Raw genomic sequence first — 20,409 nt, 5'->3', positions numbered from 1 at the left:
AAAAGTGATTTTTCCCCTGAACAAAGTGGCCACCATATGGACAAGTGGCAGAGCCTGAGGATTGGTCACCAAGGGGAGGCAGGTGCTGCTAGCTTCTAGGGAGTTAAGAACATGGGTGTTTCCAAACTCCTCACAATGTACGGGACAGCCTCCTGCTCCAAATGTCAAGAAGTCAGAGGTGGGGAATAACTTCCCCACACATCCTAGTCTCTTTGAGACTGTCCAGATTCTCTACCATCTCCATGTGACAGCTGATACCAGACTCCAAGTCACCAGCAGATAACAAAAGATCAAGATTTGGGATCCTGCCTGACTAGAAATCCCTGAAGCCCAAGTCATTCCAGAAAAGTTTGCTTCCAACCGTTTTCATTCAAGGACACTGTGTGGCTGCATACAAAATATTTACTTTGATTTCCTAAGAAGAAAACTGGCCAAGAAAAGCTTTGAGATCACTCTTTCCCAATTCTTTAAATGCTTGGTTAAATATTTATCCAACTGCCTTGCTGGGACTAGCATTATAGAGCTAAACATGTGATATGATACTATGGGGAAGCATTCCCAAGGTGGTTATGTACTTAGCCCTCCCACACCCTTTATTCTAGAGGGAGAAAAATTAGAGCTGGTTTTGGGTATTCCAGGAGTGTCACTCAACTAGCTTGCAGCTTTTGACAGTGAGGAAATGACTGATGACTTGCAAGAGAGCCATCTATGATTCAAGGTCCTAGGACAGAATGGGACACCCAGGGAGAGGGAAGAAGTTAGGGAAGGAGATGGTGAAGTGACAGAAGGAGAGGTGGGAAGTTAGGGAATCTGACGGCTTCTTCAATCTGTTTGTAAGTGCTCCAGACAGGAAATCAATATGGCCGACAACGGGAACCATCAATCCTTCCTCTTCTCCTCTGCTCACTCATGACTCCTAAGAAATGCGGAACCTATCAAGGTTCTCAGATCATTGAATAGCTAAGAATTAGAGGATGTGAAAGGATCAGACTGGAAGTGTCTGGAAGGGTGAATGTAGGAAGCAGAGAAGGAAAGAGTCAAGATCCGAAAGGCAGAGAAGACAGAAGCTGGCCAGAGGTGAAGGAGCAGCAGCTGAAGATGCTTGGAAAAGTAGCCAAGTATCTGGAGGGGATTTGCATTAAAGCATGTTTGTGTATGAGATTTACCCTCTCCTCTGTCTTCCCACTAAGAGTTTAATAAAATGTGTTTTCTGGAGTTGTCTCTGGCTTTATGGGGTGATTAAAGAACTAATAATTAGTTCAGCAATGGGTAAAGATTGAGTAGTGAGCTGGTGAGATAAAATCATTTGCCTCCAAGCCTGGGGACCTTAGTTCAACCACTAGGACCCACACGGCAGAAGGACAGAATTGACTTCCAAAGTTGGCCTTTAACCACAAGTTCACCATTACACAAGTGCTCTCTCTCTCTCTCTCTCTCTCTCTCTCTCTCTCTCTCTCTCTCACACACACACACACACACACACACACACACACACACACACACTAAAAAAAAATGTAATTTCAAATAAGAATGGAAAGCTTCAATATGGTTTAAGGGATAAAGAGATTTTCATGCATACCCAGGTTACATAAAAATGGGAGGACTAAATTTCAGATTTGGAGAAAAGGGAAATGTTTGGTATTGGCATGGCATGTAATATAAAACACAGATAATAAAGACTTTTCCCCCAGAGAGAGAGCTAAATCAAGACTGTAAAACACACATGTGTTACTGCAGAAAGAGTGTCCTGTTAGTTATCTAGCTGAGAGATAGAACTACCAGATGATATCATCCAAGTCACCTGCTCAGACAGCTTGAGGCATAGTGAGCCATCACTAACAGCCTGTGTTGGTACTGGAAAAGGAAGTAGCCCAGCATTTTGGTAGGACATGGAGAAGTGCCTTTCCTATGAGGAAACTGTGACCGGCCTAGAGGTATTCAATCTTCTCTCCAGGTCAGCCCAGTTGTCTTAGCTTCCTGGTTCTGCTGCAACAAAACCACCACAATGTCTATGGGTGATTCTCATGCTGTTCATCAGACCAGCTGCCTCCTCATGGCTGCCTTGGTGTCTTTAGGACTATTAGCCTTGCTGCCACAAACAATTTGAGTAGACTTTTCCAACTCAACTCTTCCTGACTTATAGAGAGTTCCACAAAGGTAACAGAGATTTCAGACTCCAGACAGTCTGGTAGGTCCTGATAGCCAGGATTCCTTTTGGAGAGCAGACACTGGTAACTAGTTCCCTGTTTCTGTCTGCTTCAAAGCAAGAAACTAGAAGCAATGACACTTTCCAAACCCACTTTTGTATCAGTTTTGCCTAGAGCTGCATCATCAAGTTGATGACATGCTAAATGGTGACTCCTGTGGGTGTATAGATTGTGGGTTACCTTAAAAAAAAAACTATGTGTATGTATGTATATTTTTATTTATTTGTGTATGTTTTTGTGCCTCTGTGAATTTCTGTGCACTTTGTGCACACAGAAACCTGCAGAGGTAAGAAGAGGATGTCAAATCCCCCTGGAGCTGGAGTTACAGGGAGTTGTAACTCACTGTGTGGGAGCTGGGAATTGAACTCAGGCCTTGTACAAGAGTAGTAAGTGCTCTAACCATTGAGCCATCTCCTTAGCCCCTTTTATAGGTTCTTTAGCTTTCCTGATCCTTGTGTAAACCTAATTGTCCTCTCTCTCTCTCTCTCTCTCTCTCTCTCTCTCTCTCTCTCTCTCTCTCTCTGTCTGTGTGTGTGTGTGTGTGTGTGCATGTGTGTGTGTCTGTCTGTATTCTGTAGTATGTGTTATATGGGTAATTATACTCATGAGTGGAAATATGTACATACTACACACAAGTGTGTGTGCATGTAGAAGCCAAAGGTCGACACTGGGGGTCTCCTCCATTTCTCTGCACCTTATTTTTTGAGACAAGGTCTCCTACAGTCTGGAGCTCACCCATTCATCTAGTCTGGCCAGCAGATGGGCTTCAAGTATCCACCCAGCTCAGTCTCCCTAGTACTACGATTATGGGAACTCAGCTGGTTTCTCACACTGGTTCTGAGGATCCAAACACATCCTTAAATTTGCATAGCATAGGCTTTACAGACAAGGCTATTTCCCGTGCCCTAAGCTAGCTTTTTTTTCCCTCCAAAAAAATATTTTTTATTATGTCACAAAATTCTCCATGATGGTCCAAAGCATTCCTCTTTGTGGCTTCTACTGAATTCCTTTGTTCCTCATCAATGCATTACACATGGAATTTTGAGCCCTTTTCTAGAAAACCTCGTAGACTGAACCCCTCACTCTCAGAGTTATGGGCATTTACAGAGACCACTGGAATGAAATAGGTCCCTAATTCCTATGGCATCCGTAGAAGAGGAGACACTGGGAAGGCAGGCACTCAGACAGGAACACATGCAAAGGGCACATGAAAAGGCCAACAAGAGAAACCCAATGAGAAACCAACACTGCGGACCCCTTTATCTTATACTTCCAGCCTCCTGAATGGTAAGAAAAGCACACCTTGCTATTGGTGAAATTATTAAGGCCACTCCACATAGTTAAAAGGGAGGTTTATTTTGTGGCATAACTTACAAATGAAGGGATAGATAGGTTGTAGGGTCTGGCAAAGGTATGGCGCAGTCCGGCGGTGTTCTCTGGAGAACTCTGCTCAGTCTACCTCCAGCATCCAGGGTCCCGGAACCAAGAGATCCCTCTCATTTGGATCCTGGGTCTTCAGCGTCCTCTCTCAGCCCCACCTTGTAGGCGTGACCATTACTCAAGCCTCAAAGGGGGTTGGAACTTCCAGGCCAAGGCTGGAATGGCTACCCACTACACCTTGCTGTCTAAGCCACCCTTCAGCCTTCACCCAGTCTTCAGCCATGCTCTTATTCTGCAGGCTCAGCAAATTCACACAGAGGGAGATGGGTCTTCTTACGGCCCTGCCCCAGCCCTGCCATGCACATTTGCCTCCTGTCTCCTGACTTCCTGCTGTCCTCCAACCTTGACACCATGTCCTGGGTGGCTCTTGTGTCCCACAAATGTGCTTCTTTCTAGAGTTTCTCTGAGACTCACTCAACCTTCAGAGTTGGACTTGAGGAAGGAACACTTCCTCCATCTGGTGGAGCCTCAGGAAGGAACAAAGCCAAGAGGGCTCTGTGATTGGAAATGTGAAAGGCCTGCAAAGCAGAGGGTTGGTGGGAGAGCAAGCTTGAGGCTGACAGGGCATTTGATTTCAGACACAAGGACCTGGTACTGATCATGGGAAAATGTCATGGTAAAGCTGGCTGCAAATGATTAAGAATGGGAGTGAGAGGCATGGTACACTTTAACATCTAGAAAGGTAGGACAACAATGAGAACTCTGACCATCAACATGGAAGAGGCCAAGAAGAAGACATGCAGAAGAACAGCCTGTGGGTTGTAGGCTCTTTCTTTTAAAAGATCTTATTTTCTTTTAAAATTATGTATATGTGTGTGGGTATGCGGAGCTGAGTGTGGAACCTGTGGAGGCCAGAAGGGATGTCGGATCCCCTGAAGCTATGGTTACAGCTGGGTGTAAGCTGCCTTATGTGAGTGCTGGGAGTTGAACTCTTGTCCTCTCTAGAGCAGTGAAGACTCAGTCACGGGGCCATCTCTTCAGTCCCCATTACAAGTTTTTAAATTGCCACCTCTCATCCATTCTTCATTTTTCACTCATTCACCAGTTGTCATTTCTTTTTCTTTTTGCTTTGTGTGTATGTTCGCATGTGCATGTGTGTGTGCGTGTTCATGTGTCTGCAGGTATACATGTGTATAGATGTATATAGAGGCCAGAGGACAGCCTCAAGCGTCATTCCTCAGGTGAATTTTTTTTTTTTTTTTTTTTTTTTGGTGAGACAGCATTTCTCACTGGCCTGGAACTTATCAAGGAAGAGTATGCTAGCTGGCCAGTAAGCCTCAGGATTCACCTGTCTCACCTCCCCTGTGCTGGGGTTATAAGGGTAACACCACCACACCTGGCTTTTTCTTATAGGGTCTGAGGATCAAACTCAGGTCTTCACGACTGTAAGACAAGCATTTTACTGACTGAGCCCACCTCGCCAGGCCCTTATTTTGATTTTGAACTATTATGAAACCAAAGCCAATTATAGAGGTGATTAAGTTCATTGTGAACTCATTATCCTCCTGCCTCCGCCTCCCTGGTGCTGGGATTACATGCAGGCACCACAAAGACCAACTGTATTTGTTCACCTATGTATTGATGCTATTTCTTGCCGGATACTAAGTCTACAGCAAATACTCGGTGTCAGAGACCACTGAAGGAAACTCTTAAGAACAAAGACATCAAAGAGAAAAGCAGCCTGATCAACGGGCCAAGGAAAAGGCAGCGACCAGTCACTTCAGTAAATATTTGCCGAATGGATGAGTCAAGGACTGTGTGAGGCTCTGCCAGAAGTACCAGAGGGTACCGTGACAGTGGGAGAGGTGAGGTTTGCAAAGCATTTGAAAGTACACAGGCCAAGTTCAGAACAAAGACAAAGGTAAAGTGTTGCGCGTTGGTTGGAGGCTGGGAAAATGGCTTAGCTGGTAAAGTGCTTACTGTACACTCTGCAAGCATGAGGACCCAAGTTCAAACCCAGTCCCTTCAATTTAAAAAAAAGAAAGAAGGAGGGGTGACGATGATGGTGGCACATTCCTCAGTGCTAGGAAGGTAGAGACAAAAAAAAATCTGCAAAGTTTGCTGACTGGCCAGTCTAGCTAAATCAGTGAGCGCCAGGTTCACAGAGTGATCCTGTCAAAAAATAATATGGAAACCATCTCCAGCCACCATATACATGTGCAAGTATACACACATAGGCATGAGTGCACACACACACACACACACACACACACACACACACACACGAACACACAATACAAAGATGTTATAAGTGGGATTTCTTTAGATTCACTGGTGTGTGAAAAGTAGTGTCTGGAAATAAATGTGGTTTTTCTCACAGAAGGTAAACAGTAATTGTTCTTAATCAGGAATCAATTTTTTTCTTACCCCATAATCCTTTCAGCCCTCTCTCTTTCCTGTGCTTATGCCTTGAGCCAATCAATGACTTTAATCAAAGGCACAGAGCAGTTAATTTTAAGGAAGTGACTGAATTAAAGCCAGGAAAAGGAATGTGCTAAATAGCAACAACAATCTAGGAAATAAAAATAAATAAATACATAAATAAATAAACAAACAAACCTCCCCCCAAAGAAATTTTAGAACAGCTGGTCACATTACAACACACACACACACACACACACACTCACACACACACACACACACACACACACACCAATACCAGAAACCTAGCTGGACTTTTTATTTTTATAAACTTTACTTAGAACCAGGGAGACTAGGGCTCATCTCAGAAGGCAGGAACTGGGAGTCCAAAGCCCAAACCTGTTAGACTTCCTTCTCACCCCGTGAAGAAACCTGAAAATACCCAAGAAGGTCTCACAGAGCTGAGGAAGGCCTGGGGAAGCAAATGTCTGTGAGAGAACACAAAGAGTGACAATCCATGCGAGGCCATTGCTTATGGAATAGGAAACCACCGGGTTGTTGACAGACCCTGGACCCAACCCGCAAAGGTGAGGACAGCATCACAGCTAATCCTAGGGGACGGACCCAGGGCACCCAAGGTACACACAGAGTGGAGGCCTCACTCTTTCCGTTTCCAGAAATGGCAGTGCGCTGTGTTCAGAGGAGACTGAAATAAAGACAAGAGGCTTGAAGCACCAGAACCACCTGTACCAGGCAGCTACGGTGCTTACGTGTCAGTAGTCACAGTATGAAGACACCCGAGAGTCCCCAAATCCCCAGCGACGAACACGGTAATTACCAGTAAGTAGAGATGTGCTTTCACGTGAGAGGATTTGAAAGGAGAGAAAGGTCAACCAACCGTGAATACACAGGCTGACTCATTGTGACCCAGCCCTGCTTTTGTGTGCCTTGCTCTTTTGTGTAGCCTGCAAAGAATGCAAAAGCCCCACATCTTGTGTCAGGCACCACATGACCATGTGCCACCAAGCTGACTCACCTCCCATGCTGCTGACATTCACCAGCCTCCCCTTGGATTTTCTAAGTAGAGGCAGAAACACCTTGGTGACCTCCACGGCTCCAAAGAAGTTCACGGCCATGCATCTTCTGTAGTGGGTCATGGGAATGAGTTCCCCATCTATTGGTAACTGGAAGACCCCAGCGTTGTTGACCACAGCCCACAGACCTGGGGACAAAAAGAAGCAGCTGTGAGGATGGGAAAGGCTGGAGCAGGTGGGGAAATTCACACATCAAACTCTGAACCCACCAAACCCCTTGGAAATGTAAGCTCCAGGTAGATCACAAATTTCTTAACCTCCATCTCTTCCCTTATACCTAAACCTCCCCAGGATGGGGCACTGTGGAGAAAAAAATGTATGCATATTAAACAAGGCTTTTGGAGATCCTCTCCTTTTAAGGTTTATAGAGGGGGTTGTTCATGCATGCCACCATGTGCACTTAGAGGTCAAAGGACAACTCATAGGGGTTGGTTCTCTCCTTTCACGGCGTGGGTCGTATTGACTGAATTCAGATCTTTGGGTTTGGTTGCAGACACCTTTACCCACTGAGATGTACTGCTACCTTGGTTCCTCTTTTGCCTAGCAGCCCTTTTCTACAACCAGGAAACTGGATAGTCACCATTTGTGCGAACAGTTGGCACAGCCAGAGGTGAGTTTGTAGTGTCATAGTGTGCCTGGTCTTAAAGCATTGGTTCTCAACCTGTAGGTCATGACCCCTATAGGAATTACACATCAAATATCCTGCATATCAGATACTTACATTATGATTCACCACAGTAGCAAAATTACAGTTATAAAGTAACAATGAAATAATATTTGTGGCTGGGGTCACCACAACATGAGGAACTGTGTTAAAGGGCTGCAGTATTAGGGAGGTTGAGAACCACACTGGCTTTAAGTTTCAAAGCCTGCTTCCTCCTCACAGGAGTATGTAAAGGCACCGTTAACACACTGCAGGATGAGATGCTTGACAGTCTTCCCTCATCTCTAAACTAAAATCTAGACAGAAGAAGGAAAGTACCAACAGCAGGGGTGACTGCAATGTCCCTAACACTGGGAGCCTTACTTCCTGGTTCAATGTGTCTCCTTTCATGAACTTCAGAATCATAGCACAGCTGGTTCAGACATACTCCTAGCCCCACTACCAGACATGCTGAGTGAACATGAGGTAGGACCTGAACATCTCTTTCTGCTAAGACCCAAGGGATGCTGATGCTTGAGTTCCAGGCCATCTTGGAAAACCCCTGCCCCCAGCAGGGCTGTTGAACCCTCCTGGTACATTAGGATACTGTTTCTTCAGGCAACCCTAAGGCTCAGGCTACCCCCCACCCCAGCCTATTAGATCAGCCTGTGGGGTGGCAAAGAGAGTGGATCCAACCATGAGTAGTGTTTAAACTTACTGAGATTCCAGTCGGGAACCACCCACTAGAGAGTGGGAAAGAATGAACACAATAATTCTAAGCCAGGCAAGGCAGGAGATATCTTAGCCTGGACCTCTCCAGTAGTTTTGGGTTGCTCAGACCTCTCCTATTGTAGCAATGCACTTGGAGGCCTAGTTTCTTCATCTGCACATATTACACACACACACACACACACACACACACACACACACACACCTCTGCAAACCATGCATCTAGCAACTTCAGAAGTCCTTCACCTGCATAGAGCTACACATACTCCCATCTCCCAACAGCAGTATAAGTTTTCCCACCCGGATAACAATCATATTCAGACAACTTCTATTCAAGTATATTCCCCACATATCCAGGTATGGAGACTAGAAGGGCTGATTCAGCCTAAACTGGCACTGGGTGTGTATGCAGTAGGGAAAAACTGTATCCTCTAGTAACCTTTTAGGGAGAATCCCCTATTTACCATCTTACGCTTATTCACAGTTGGGTGTGTTTATGATTAAAGTCAGATGCATTATGGGAAGGGACATGCACGGTACTAAAGGAGTTAGATAACCTAACTTGTCAATCAAAACAGAGAAGCACTCAAACCACATTGTTTAGTAACCAGCCATTCCTTCCCTAAGGCCTCTGAAAACAAGATGCCAAGCTGTAGCCCAGGACCAGGGAGTACTGTCACTTATGCGGCCCGCTGTCAGTCTTGACAGTGTGTCCCTCTGTAACATGCACTGTCGCTTTGCTCCCGATAAAATTACTTTGATTCTCTAAAAATCTGATTGAGTTTTTGTCTTCAATTTTTCGGATAAGAGGCCAAGGGCCTGGAAACACCCAGCCACACCAGCACTCAATAACAATCTCATAGGGATTCTTTCTGTTTTGAAGAGCGAGGTTCTGGAACTCAAGTGGGAGACCTGAGAGGAACAGGGTGACAGGATCCAGGGGTGTTGAGCTAGACAGACTTGAACAGATCCTCTAGGTTCCTGGAGCTCCAGCACCATGTGGGGCAGTAGATTGCAGTGTGGCTCACCACCCACCCCAGCAGCAGCAGTGGCATCTGAGGACTTGTTAGAAATGTACATTTGAGGCGAGGAGTATGGCCCCATGGGTAGAGTGCTCACTTAACATGCACAAAGCTAAAGGTTCAATCCTCAGCACTACATGAACCAGACAGGGAGGTACCCATGTAAAATCCCAATACTTGGGAGGTAGAGGTAAAAAGATAAGGAATTCAGCTCCATCCTTGGCTATACAGAGAGTGGGAGGGGGCAGTCTTGGATACATAAGACCCCAACACAAAAGGAAGAAAAGTATTTATTTATATGTGTGTGTGTGCGCGCGCGTGCATGCGTGCGTGCGTGTGTGTGTGTGTGTGTGTGTGTGTGTGTGTGTGTGTGTGTGTGTGATGTTGTGTACTCTGTGCATGATACAGAGGCCAGAAGTGGGTGAAGGACTCCCTGGAACCAGAGTTACAAATGGCTTTGAGCCATGGAATGATGCTGGAAAGTGAACCAGTGGCTAAGCCACTGAGCCATCTCTCCAGACCAAGACTAACTTTTAATGGGACTTGCACTTTCAACAGAAAACATCTTGGTTCTGGGCTGAAAGGTTGGTTTTCATGTGTAGAGATCTACAAAGCAAATAAAGCATACTTGAGCTGCCTGGGGTGGCTCATGCTTGTGATCCCAGCACTGTGGAGGCTGAGGCAGGAGGATTCTGAATTTGAGACAAGCCTAGAATGCCAAGTGAGATCCTGTCTTTTAAGAAAAAATGAACTTTGATGGGAAATCAGATGTACACTTCCTTTCCATGGGGGGCAGAAATTCATTTTCATTGACTTTGCTTTCTTTCCCTAATTTCCTTTTATTGGAAATATTTTTTTCTTACATGATGTATCCTGACTACAGTTTTCTCTCCCCTACTCCTCCCAGCTCCTCCCCACTTCCCCTCCCATCAGAATCCACTCCTTTTCTGTCTCTCCTTAGAAAACAGACTTCTAAGGTTAATAAGAAAATAAAATATAGTAAGATTAAAAAAAACTAACACATTGGAATTGAACAAAACAAACAAACAGAAGGAAAAGAGCCCAGGGGAAGGCACAAGAAACAGAGACCTGCTCTTTTACACACTCAGGAACCCCACAAAAACACTAAACTGGAAGCCATAATCTATACAGAAAGGACCTGGTGCAGACCCATGCAGACCTTGTGCATGCTGCCTCAATGTCTGTGAGTTCAGATGTGCCTTCATCATGCTGAGTTTGAGGGCTTTGTTATCTCCACACCCTCCATCCCCTCTGGCTCTTCCACTCCTTCTGCCTCCTCTTCCACATCTTTCCTGAGCCCTGAGGGAAAGGAGTTGATGAAGACATCCTATTTAGGGCTGAGTGTCCTAAGATCTCTCTCTCTCTCTCTCTCTCTCTCTCTCTCTCTCTCTCTCTCACACACACACACACACACACACACACACACACACACATATATATATATATGTAATGTCTGCCCGTGGGTCTCAGTATTTGTTCCCATAAGCTGTAGGAGGAAGCTTCTCTGATGATGGTTGAGTAAGACACTGATCTATGAGTGTAGCAGAATGTCACTGGGAGTCATTTGAAGACACTTTTTGTAACCTGACTCAGGCCTGCCACATAAGAAACTGTCAATCTGAAAGTTGCTGGACTCGGCATCTGCTGTGGTTATACCTCCACAATCCTAAGGCATATTCATGGTCAGCACTGTGGTATGGGCAGGGCAGCCCCAACAGTGCCTGTCTGGTGGCAGAGACAAGGTGGAAGCTGCCAAGCTGCACATGAGAACCTAACCCACCCCTGTGTACTTCAGTGAGGGTCAACATGAAACACTGACCACCAAGACCAGATATTCCATCCCCCAAAATTTAAATACTGCCCCCAAAGAAATGAAAGCAGGCTAAAAAAATCCTGGCAACTCTTTACCTCATCACTGAAAGACAGTGATAATCCAAAACCAAGTTGTGTCACAGAAAATAAAATTATATTTCTTATAAGCCAGAGTTTGTGATCTGAATTCACAGGCACTGTGTGAGCATTTAATTGGGAGGAGGCCTGCCACACAGAGAGAGCAGCAGCCATTGAGACAGGGATGAGTGTAGAGGATGTCTCTTTCAAAGCCACTCTGCCTCATGTGCACCTTAGGCCAGTCAACATAGAGCCTGAGAATGTTCTAGAACATAGATCTGAATATGAACTACCTCCCTACCTCCAACAGACTCGTGCAGTAGGAGGGAACTGATAGAAAGAAAAGGGGAACTGATGGGTAATGTTGCTCTCTATCTGTGTTGCTCTGATTGGTTGATAAATAAAATGCTGATTGGCCAGTAGCCAGGCATGAAGTATAGGTGGGATAAGCAGAGAGGAGAATTCAGGGAACAAGAAGGCTGAGTCAGGAGTTGTCAGCCAGACACAGAGGAAGCAAGATGTGAAGACAGAACTGCAAAAAGGTACCAAGCCACGTGGCTAACCATAAATAAGAATTATGGGTTTATTTAAATGTAAGAGCTAGTCAGTAATAAGCTTGAGCTAATGGGTATATAGTTTGTAAACAATCTAAGCCTCCGTGTGTTTACTTGGGTCCAGACAGCTGCAGGACTGGTGGGCGAGAGAGATCTGTCCTGACCATGGGCCAGGCGGGACACAGAAAAACTTCCAGCTACTCTCTCTCTCTCTCTGTGTCTGTGCCTCTCTCTGTTTCTCTCTGTCTCTCTCTGTCTTTCTTTCTCCCTCCCTTTTTCCCTCCCTCCCTTCCTGTCCACCATAAGATGAGCAGCTTTGGCCCACTCCATGCTCCCCACCAGGATGCCTGGTCTCACATCATGACCCAGAAGCAATAAAACCTGTAGGCCCAATAAACCTTTCTTCCTTTCAACTGTTCATCCCACACATTTGCCACAACAGTAAAACACTGAGTATAAAGGCCGAGTGCCCACCTCCTGCAGGCCCTTTAGCCTCAGCTCTTGCACTGTGGCACAGGAAAGTACAGAGGTTCAAACAGAAGAAGCTGGGCTCATGTAAACTTGTATTTATAGACCTTGACATTTGAATGACATGTAAGTGTCGTGTAAAAAAATAGTTCTGATTTATCCACTTCAAAATATAAAGACCATTATTAGTTCATGGGCCAGTGGGCCAACCAAAGCAGGTGGCAGAGCATGATGATAGCCTTTATTGCCTCTTTGTGTTTGGAGGAACTATCTTCTAGAGCTTCATAAGATATGTAATAGGTAGCTGTGGATATTGTGTCATTGACAGAACTTACTGCTAACATCTAACCATGTTCTGGTACTTGTTAACTACCATAAAATTCTAAACTGGCCAAAAAGCCCATTACATTTGTGGGACTCAGTAACCACTTAGTCATAATTAACATCAGTTAGCAATGATCAATATCTAACACTAAATCAACAATATGCTTTGCAGGAATACAACCTAGTCACCAGTCCTCCAGGAGACCTTCTGGTTTATCTGCAGATTCTAGATGCTTCTTTCTTGGTGATCCTGTGGCTTCAGTTTCTCTTTAAGAAGCCTGAAGTTAGAGGAACCTGAAGGGAGCAGGCAGGTGGGACACCCATTCTGGCCCAGGGGACAGCTGCCTTTCTCAATGCTAACTGCAGAATGGCAGGAGCTCATACCATAAAAGTCAAGCTCCCACATCCCTTCATGCCTGGGTACCACTGGCATTTCTGTGTCTAGAACTCATCACTCCATCACTATAGATGCTGCCCTGCTGGACCTCATGAAAGGATTCTGCATCCAGTGTCTCCTTCTATAAGACATTATTAAGTCAGACTCATGAGTGATGAGTGCAGACCTATTGGATGGTCAAAGATAATGCCAGGAAAACTATCTAGAAAAGGCTGACTCAGGGCTGCAGAGATAGCTAAGGGGTTAAGAGAGCTTACTCTTGAAGAAGACAAGAATTTGGTTCTGAGCACCCACATCAGGGTTCACAGCTGTTCTCTGTCTGTCTGTCTCTGTCTCTCTGTCTGTCTCTGTCTCTGTCTCTCTCTCACACACACACACTGACACACACACACACTAGATCTTTTTTTAAGAAAAGAAAACTATGCTATACTTGTTGAGAAATAATTCCCAATAACTAACAATCTTCCTTACTCTCTTCATGTTCCATTTATTGAGTAAGTAATTAATGTTCTAAATGTTGAATTGGGAGAAACAAGGACCTTTACTGAGCATGACTTGCCTTGTTCCAGACTCTTCCATTTTCTCCTTCTGTAATAATCCTTCAGCTACAAAAACAAGGCATGTCTTTCTCAGTGGGAATGTCAGCTGTGAGGAAGGTGGAACCTGGTGTGCTCAAGGTTTCCCCACACAATCTCCAGCTGAGGAAGGCTAACACTGGTGAAAACAGAACTCAAAAGCAGAAACCAAACCCCAGAGGTGCTGCTTAGTGGCTGGATCCAGCTATGTCTAGAAGCAACAGTCCTATGAGCAAACAGGTTCTCCCTTTGTGGTTAGTACATTTGCACTAGGTTGAGTCACTTGCAGTGAGCGAGTCCAGATATGCTCATGGGTCTTGTTCTCAAGGAAGTTGATAAGGAAGGAGCAGGAGAGGAGCACGTAATTCAGTATTGAGGTGGTATAGTAGTAAGCAAGGCATAATAAGTCGGGAAAAGGAAGCAGTACAACTCCGCTCACCAGGAAAGTTAGGAAGGGGTAGCATGGGTGAGCAGTCCCTGTAGGAGTAGGAAGCATCTGTCACAGAGACTTTGTTGGCAAAGACAATAGTCTTAGGAAAAGGGAGTAGAGATGGAAAATCAAGGGGTCGAAGCTGGACTGCAGCAGTGAGGAATGCCACTCTGTTCTGAAATGTTCCAGAGTGGACCATACCACAGAGAAATGGTCCAGCCCATGGAGTTTCAATCTTTGTTAAGGTATTTGGATTGTGCATGGGCAGAAGGGGAAGCACAGGGCCAGACAATGAGCCATGTGCAAAGTAAATCATAGCCACAGAGTAACTTGCCATAGAGATTCCATATTCCAGAGAATGTGTGACCCCATAAGAGATGTGTGTTAGGAAGATTAGGTTCCATTGGAAGTAATGGGGAAGTATAGGTGGGAGGAGGCCACTGGGGCACCCAGATAAGCAGCAGGGAGACCACTGGGGTACCCAGACAGGCAGTAGGGAGGCCACTGGAGCACCCAGATAAGCAGCAGGGAGACAACTGGTGTACCCAGAGAGGCAGCAGGGAAGACATTAGAGTGCCCAGACAGGCAGCAGGGAGGCCACTGGGGTACCCAGAGAGGCAGTAGGGAGACCACTGGGGTACCCAGAGAGGCAGTAGGGAGGCCATGAGGTGCCCAGACAGGCAGTAGGGAGGCCACTGGGGTACCCAGACCACTGGCTCAAACAACTGGGTATTCAGGCAAGCAAGTCAATTTTCAGGCTGGTATTAGGGAAAAGATAGCAAGGTCAGCTCTGAAGACAGTGAGGCTGAACCTCTGGGATATGAGTGGAAATGTTTGGAAGATGATTTTGTGTTTGGGTGCAGATGTGAGGAAGCACAGCCAGGCATGCTGAATAGCTTTGGAGAGTGTTAGTGTAAATTAGTTTTTCAACCCTGACCAAACATTAACATCGCTGAGGAAGCTTTAAAAAGTAAAAACTGCTGATGGTGCTGGGAGATGGCAGGTTTGGTAAGGTGTTCAGTGCAGAAGCATGAGGACCTCCAGCCTCACATAAAGCTGTGCTGTAAGGCCAGTGCTAGGAGCTGAGGGGGACAGATGATCCCAGGAGACTGCTGCCCAACCAAATTGGCTAAAATAGCAAGCTCCATGTCAAAAACACAAGATGGAAAGTGACAGATGACACCTGACATTGACCTCTGACCTGTGCATGCTCACACACAAGCACACACAAACTCCCTCCCTCCCTCCCCCCTCTCTGTCGGTGCCTGAGTCTCTCCTTAAGTAAACCTCAACAATTGAACTATGGGCTGGAGGCACTCAGACATAGCCACCCCAGGCCATGAGACTAGGAGCTCAGAAGGGACTCATATGTTTAATGCCCCAATGTCACCATCTTAAATTTCTGAATCAGTTCCTCGATGAGGGGTCTCTCACTTTCATCTCACATTGGGTTCTTCAGGGTAAGGACCCAACTCTGGGGACAAGCATGGGTATTTTCAAGCCTTCCCCCAATGTGCAGGGGACAGAGAACCCTTGGCATCAGGATAGAGTTGTCTGACCCAGGAGTAGGGAGTAGAAAGCCGCAGATGGGTCCAAATGGGAAGATTCAGAGTCGATGGAAGAAGAGACTTATCCAGGAAGCAGAGACAACAACCAGAGGACTGAGGAGCAAAGGGGAGGCTTGAGGACTCCAAATTTAGCAGAGAATGTCCTCTTGGAACAGGACAGAGAAGAGAGCATCTTCGGACTTCAAGATGACAGTGGTCACTTTGGCCAGAGCAGGTAAAGAGGTGTGGTGAGAACCAGCATCCATGTGATCAGGCATGAAGCAATGAAGGCAAGTGGAGACCTGGCCACCCATGAAAGAGAGAAAAGGCAGAGCCTCAAGGAGGCACGTGGTCCTGGGGCTGTTTGTCAAGCTGGGAAAGACCAGGGCGTGCTGATATTACTGGCGAAAGACCAAGAGCAGGGGACAGGAGAGTGATTAGAGAGACCAAGAGGACATAGGAGGAAGGTGTTAGAGAACCCTGAAAGAGGGGCTGGGGCAAAGGCTCAGTTGGTAAAGTGCTTCATGAGGACCTAAGTTCAATCCCCCAAAATGCACATCATTTTACAAAGCCTGTCACAGTGACAGGCACTTGTAATCCCAGCAGTGGGGAGGCAGAAACAGGCAGATCCCTCGGGTTCACTGGCCAGCCAACTTTTCCTAACTGGTGAGCTCCAGGCTTCTGAGAGACCCTGTCTTAAAAGACAAGATGGGTGGTACATTTGAAATAACAGCCAAGGTTGTCTTCTGGCCTCCATAAACACACACACACACACACACACACACACACACACACGCACACATACACACGCACACACTCCTGCTGACCACACCAGAGGACAGGGTCTCTGAGCAGCCGTGGTCATCAGAGACGGTGACAAGAGGTGGGTGTTGGTGAGTAGGGAGAGGAAAAGTCAAGGACATACCTTTGTCTTTTATCTTCTCTGTGACTTTGCTGTGAGCATCTTTGATCTGCTCTACCTTAGTGACATCCATCTGGAGCACAGAGAGGCGCTCAGAACAAGTTCTTCTCAATTCCTCCGCTCCCGAGCCTTTTGCATCCAGCACTCCAGCAAACACTGTGAAGCCCAGCTTGTCCAGGTTCTTGGACAATGCATGACCAAAACCGGAATCAGCACCTGCAAGAGTCAAGGCAACACAAGGTGAGCTCAGACCAATGCAGTCAGAGAGATTGAACTGAACATCACACGATGTTTAGGGAGGTCTCTGCTCCCTGGAAAGGAAGAGCCTGGGAAGCTTCTTGCTTGGCTAAGTAAGAGAACAGCTTGGGAAGTCAAGACAGACAACTTACTCTATGTAAAGGAAGGGGTGCTGGTAAGTATTCAGTTGAGCATACATGGAAAAGGAAACGCTGAAAGATGGTGGTCCAGGGGCAACTGACAAAAAAAGAATGTGGCAGGCAAACCATACCAGCATGAGGTAAGTCTCTCCAAACACACACCCCGTGTGTGTGTGTGTGTGTGTGTGTGTGTGTGTGTGTGTGTGTGTGTCTATCTGTCTCTCCTTCTCTTTCTCTCATTTTTTGATACAGAGTCTCAGCATGCAGCCCAAGCTGGCCTTGAACTCCTGTAGCCCAGAAACTGGCCTTGAGCTCATGGCAATCCACCTACCTCAACCTCTCAAATGCTGAGATTAAGGGAATGGATCACCACCTGTCTTGCACTGTTTGCCATCTTTGCTATAAGAAATTATTTGCTTTTCTTGTGTGATTTCTTTGTCTAAAGGCTTTGCTGGTTACAATGGAGCTCGGCTGGCTCTGCAAGTATGGGAAAGTCTGCAAAGAGAGAGGGCAGTACTCCCGGTGTCTGCAAACACTGCCCGAGAGGGACAGAGGAAAGGGCAGGAAGCTTTAAGCACATTTCTCTTTGATTCTCATGTCAAGGTGTAAAATGTTATTTCTCTCAGAATTTCACACAAGAGCTTATACAGCTTAGTTGAGAGAATATTACGGACCCTCAAAAAATAGCCTTGTACCCACAAATGTAAGACATAAATAAAAAAAAAAAGACTGAAATTTTAAAGTTGAAGACACCATAATCATAAAATCAGCCTCTGGGCCACGTCATGGGAAATGCCTAGTGGTTAACATGTTTATCCACTGAGGCAATAAGAATCATTTTCCTCTAGCTGTGTCTTGTAATCTTCCTGCAAGCCTTGAGGGTTCCTTCTTATCAGTGGATGGGAGCTCTGCTCAGGCAACAACTCCAGACTGATTCCACACTTGGGTCCTACAAGGAAGGCTATGGATTATCCTGAGAATAACTACGTTAGAAGCAGGTTGCAGGGAAAGCCAGGTGTTTCACAGGGTGGGGTGGGGAGCCTATTTTATAGTACATCACATTTTATGCTTCTACTTCCATTAGCACAGCTGGATATTTGGGGGCTTCAGATCTTACAGCCTTGATTTCTCCCAAAGGCTTGCATTGATATTGGCCCACCAGTATGATCCCTGTTCAGAAAACATACCATTCTGCCATCAGAGTCAGGCATGGCCTGGTTCTGTGTAGCACCAGCCCTCACCCATCCAGTGTACAAGTTGCTCCCTAGACTGCAGAGACAGGTGAAAAGTCATTTATTGGTCCTTTTTTAACTTTTAATTTATTTTTTAAAGGCAGGGTCTCACACTGTAGCTCAGGTGAGACAGGATAGCTGGTCTCAAATTCATGACAATCCTTCTGCCTCAGCCTCCTAAGTACTGAGATCACAGATATGATGGACAATTACACCCCCAGGTTTAGACTTAAGAAAAATTAATGCATAGGGTATACATGGACGTCCATAGTGGCCATTTTTCATGGTAGCCAAGTAAAGGAAATTGACCAAATACCCACCAGCTAAGGAATGGGTAAACAGAGGTGGTCTATACATAAGAAGGAATATTATTGATGCATAAAAATGGAACAAAGTAATGACATAAGCTAGCAACATGGATGAACCTTGACAACAGTTGCCATGTGACAGAAGCCAGGTAAAGGGGTGTGAGGTGTTGACCTTGACCACACTTTCTCAGGGTAGAGAATGACTTTGAAGGCATCTTCATAGGCAATACTTTGGAGCATAAACTTAGGATCTACCTAGGCCTGGAAAGGTCCCAGGGAGAGCCAGGGACTGTGTAAGAATGAGTTGGAAAATGAGAAGAGGCCATGATGGACTCTGCTTAAGGGCTGGGACTCTGGAAACTAGCCAGGGTGAAGAAATCTCCCTGCCCCTTCTGTTCTGGGAAGTGACTCGCCACCGTGATCCCCCTTCCAGCCAACATGGTGGCACAGACCTGTTATTCTTGTTTCTGAGAAGGCTGAGACAAGAGAATTGCAAAGTCAAGTCCTGCCTGGATAACACAGTGAGACCCTACCACAAAATAAAATATTGAAAAGAGGGTTGAGGAGACAGCTCAATGGTATAGTGCCTGCCCAGAGAGTGGAGGCTAGTGAGGGTGAATCTCAACTTGGAAATCTCCTCCATCAGACTGGCCCATGGGCATATCTGTGGTGTATTTTCTCCATGATGTGGGAGGGTACAGACTACTGTGGGTAGTGTCGACCCCATGCAGATGATCCTGGGTTGAACAGGAGAGCAGGTTGAGCAAGCCATGAAGAGCAAGCCAGTAAGCAGCACTCCTCCATGGCCTCTGCATCAGCTCCTGCTCCAGGTGACTGCTTTGAGCTCCTGCCCTGACTTCCCTTCATGATGGGCTGTGACCTGGAAGTATAAGCCAAGTGAACCCTTTCCTCTCCATGTTGCTTTTGTCAGTGTTTTATTGCAGTAACAAAAAGCAAACAATGACACCCCAGTAGTCCCCTAAAAGATGAGGAACACTCTTCCTCATAGGAACCAGATGAGACTTATAAATGCCTCCTTTGCAGGATAAAGAGCCTCCAAATCCCTTTCTCCCCTGCCCCATGATTGATTAGTTGACATGCTTGCACCATAGATATACTGCAGCAAAATAGACCCAATTTTGGTTAAAGGTTCTGCCCTTTCCCTGGGTCCTGATGCACCCTCCATCTGAGCCACCCGGTTACCCCTTCCTCACAGCACCTCCTCAGGCTGGGCTGACCTCAGGGGTCTCATCAGCCTGATCCAGATGATCCTAGTCTTCCCACACCCCCGAATATCCAGTTCTTGCTCTCCTTCTTGACTTCTCCCTATAGAAGCAACATCCTCATGTCCCATCCTCGAGACACATGCAGGCCATTTGAGCCAAATCCTCGTGTCCCATCCTTGAGACATAGGCAGGCCATTAGAGCAGAGTGTGCTCCCCTGTACTGCTGTCCCTGTCTGACCTGGGTATCCCTGAAATAACCCTGCAGAATGGTCTCTCCTAGTTAAAAAGGCTCCTTTGGATTGTCCACTGAATTTTTTTGTTTAATATTTCTGTGTGTGTGTTTGAGCATGTGTGTGGTCACATGTGCCATAGCATGCATGTGGAGGTCAAGTGACCACTCCATAGAGTCAGTTCTCCCTTCTACCTTTACACTGGTTCCTGGGATTGAACTCAGGTTACCAGGCTTGCACAGTAAGTGCCTTTACCCACTGAGCCATCTTGCTGGCCCAACTGGCCAGTGAATTATGAAGCCATAGTTTGAGAGAGATCATTCACTATGCTCATTTGTGATGGAGCGTCGCGTTGAGACCAGGTGCTAACCTGCCCTTCCCTGCTGTGTGTGTGTGTGTGTGTGTGTGTGTG

At 46.1% G+C, this 20,409-nt stretch overlaps 1 protein-coding gene across 1 annotated transcript in view; it reads right to left on the bottom strand.

Moving 5' to 3' along the window:
* Hsd17b2 (hydroxysteroid 17-beta dehydrogenase 2) overlaps positions 1–20,409 on the bottom strand; it is a 55,822-nt gene that overhangs the window by 4,388 nt on the left and 31,025 nt on the right. Inside the window, exons 2-3 of the mRNA XM_036188861.1 lie at positions 16,628–16,840; positions 7,045–7,230 (exon numbers count right to left, since the gene is read on the bottom strand). Of these exons, the coding sequence (XP_036044754.1) occupies positions 7,045–7,230; positions 16,628–16,840 (399 nt within the window). The remainder of the gene's footprint in view (positions 1–7,044; positions 7,231–16,627; positions 16,841–20,409) is intronic.

Source organism: Onychomys torridus, chromosome 5, assembly GCF_903995425.1.
Source record: "Onychomys torridus chromosome 5, mOncTor1.1, whole genome shotgun sequence".
In the NCBI taxonomy this organism is placed as follows: Eukaryota; Metazoa; Chordata; class Mammalia; order Rodentia; family Cricetidae; genus Onychomys; species Onychomys torridus.
The sequence above is the reverse complement of the archived record's forward strand: the minus strand, read 5'-3'. Positions and strand labels throughout refer to the sequence as shown.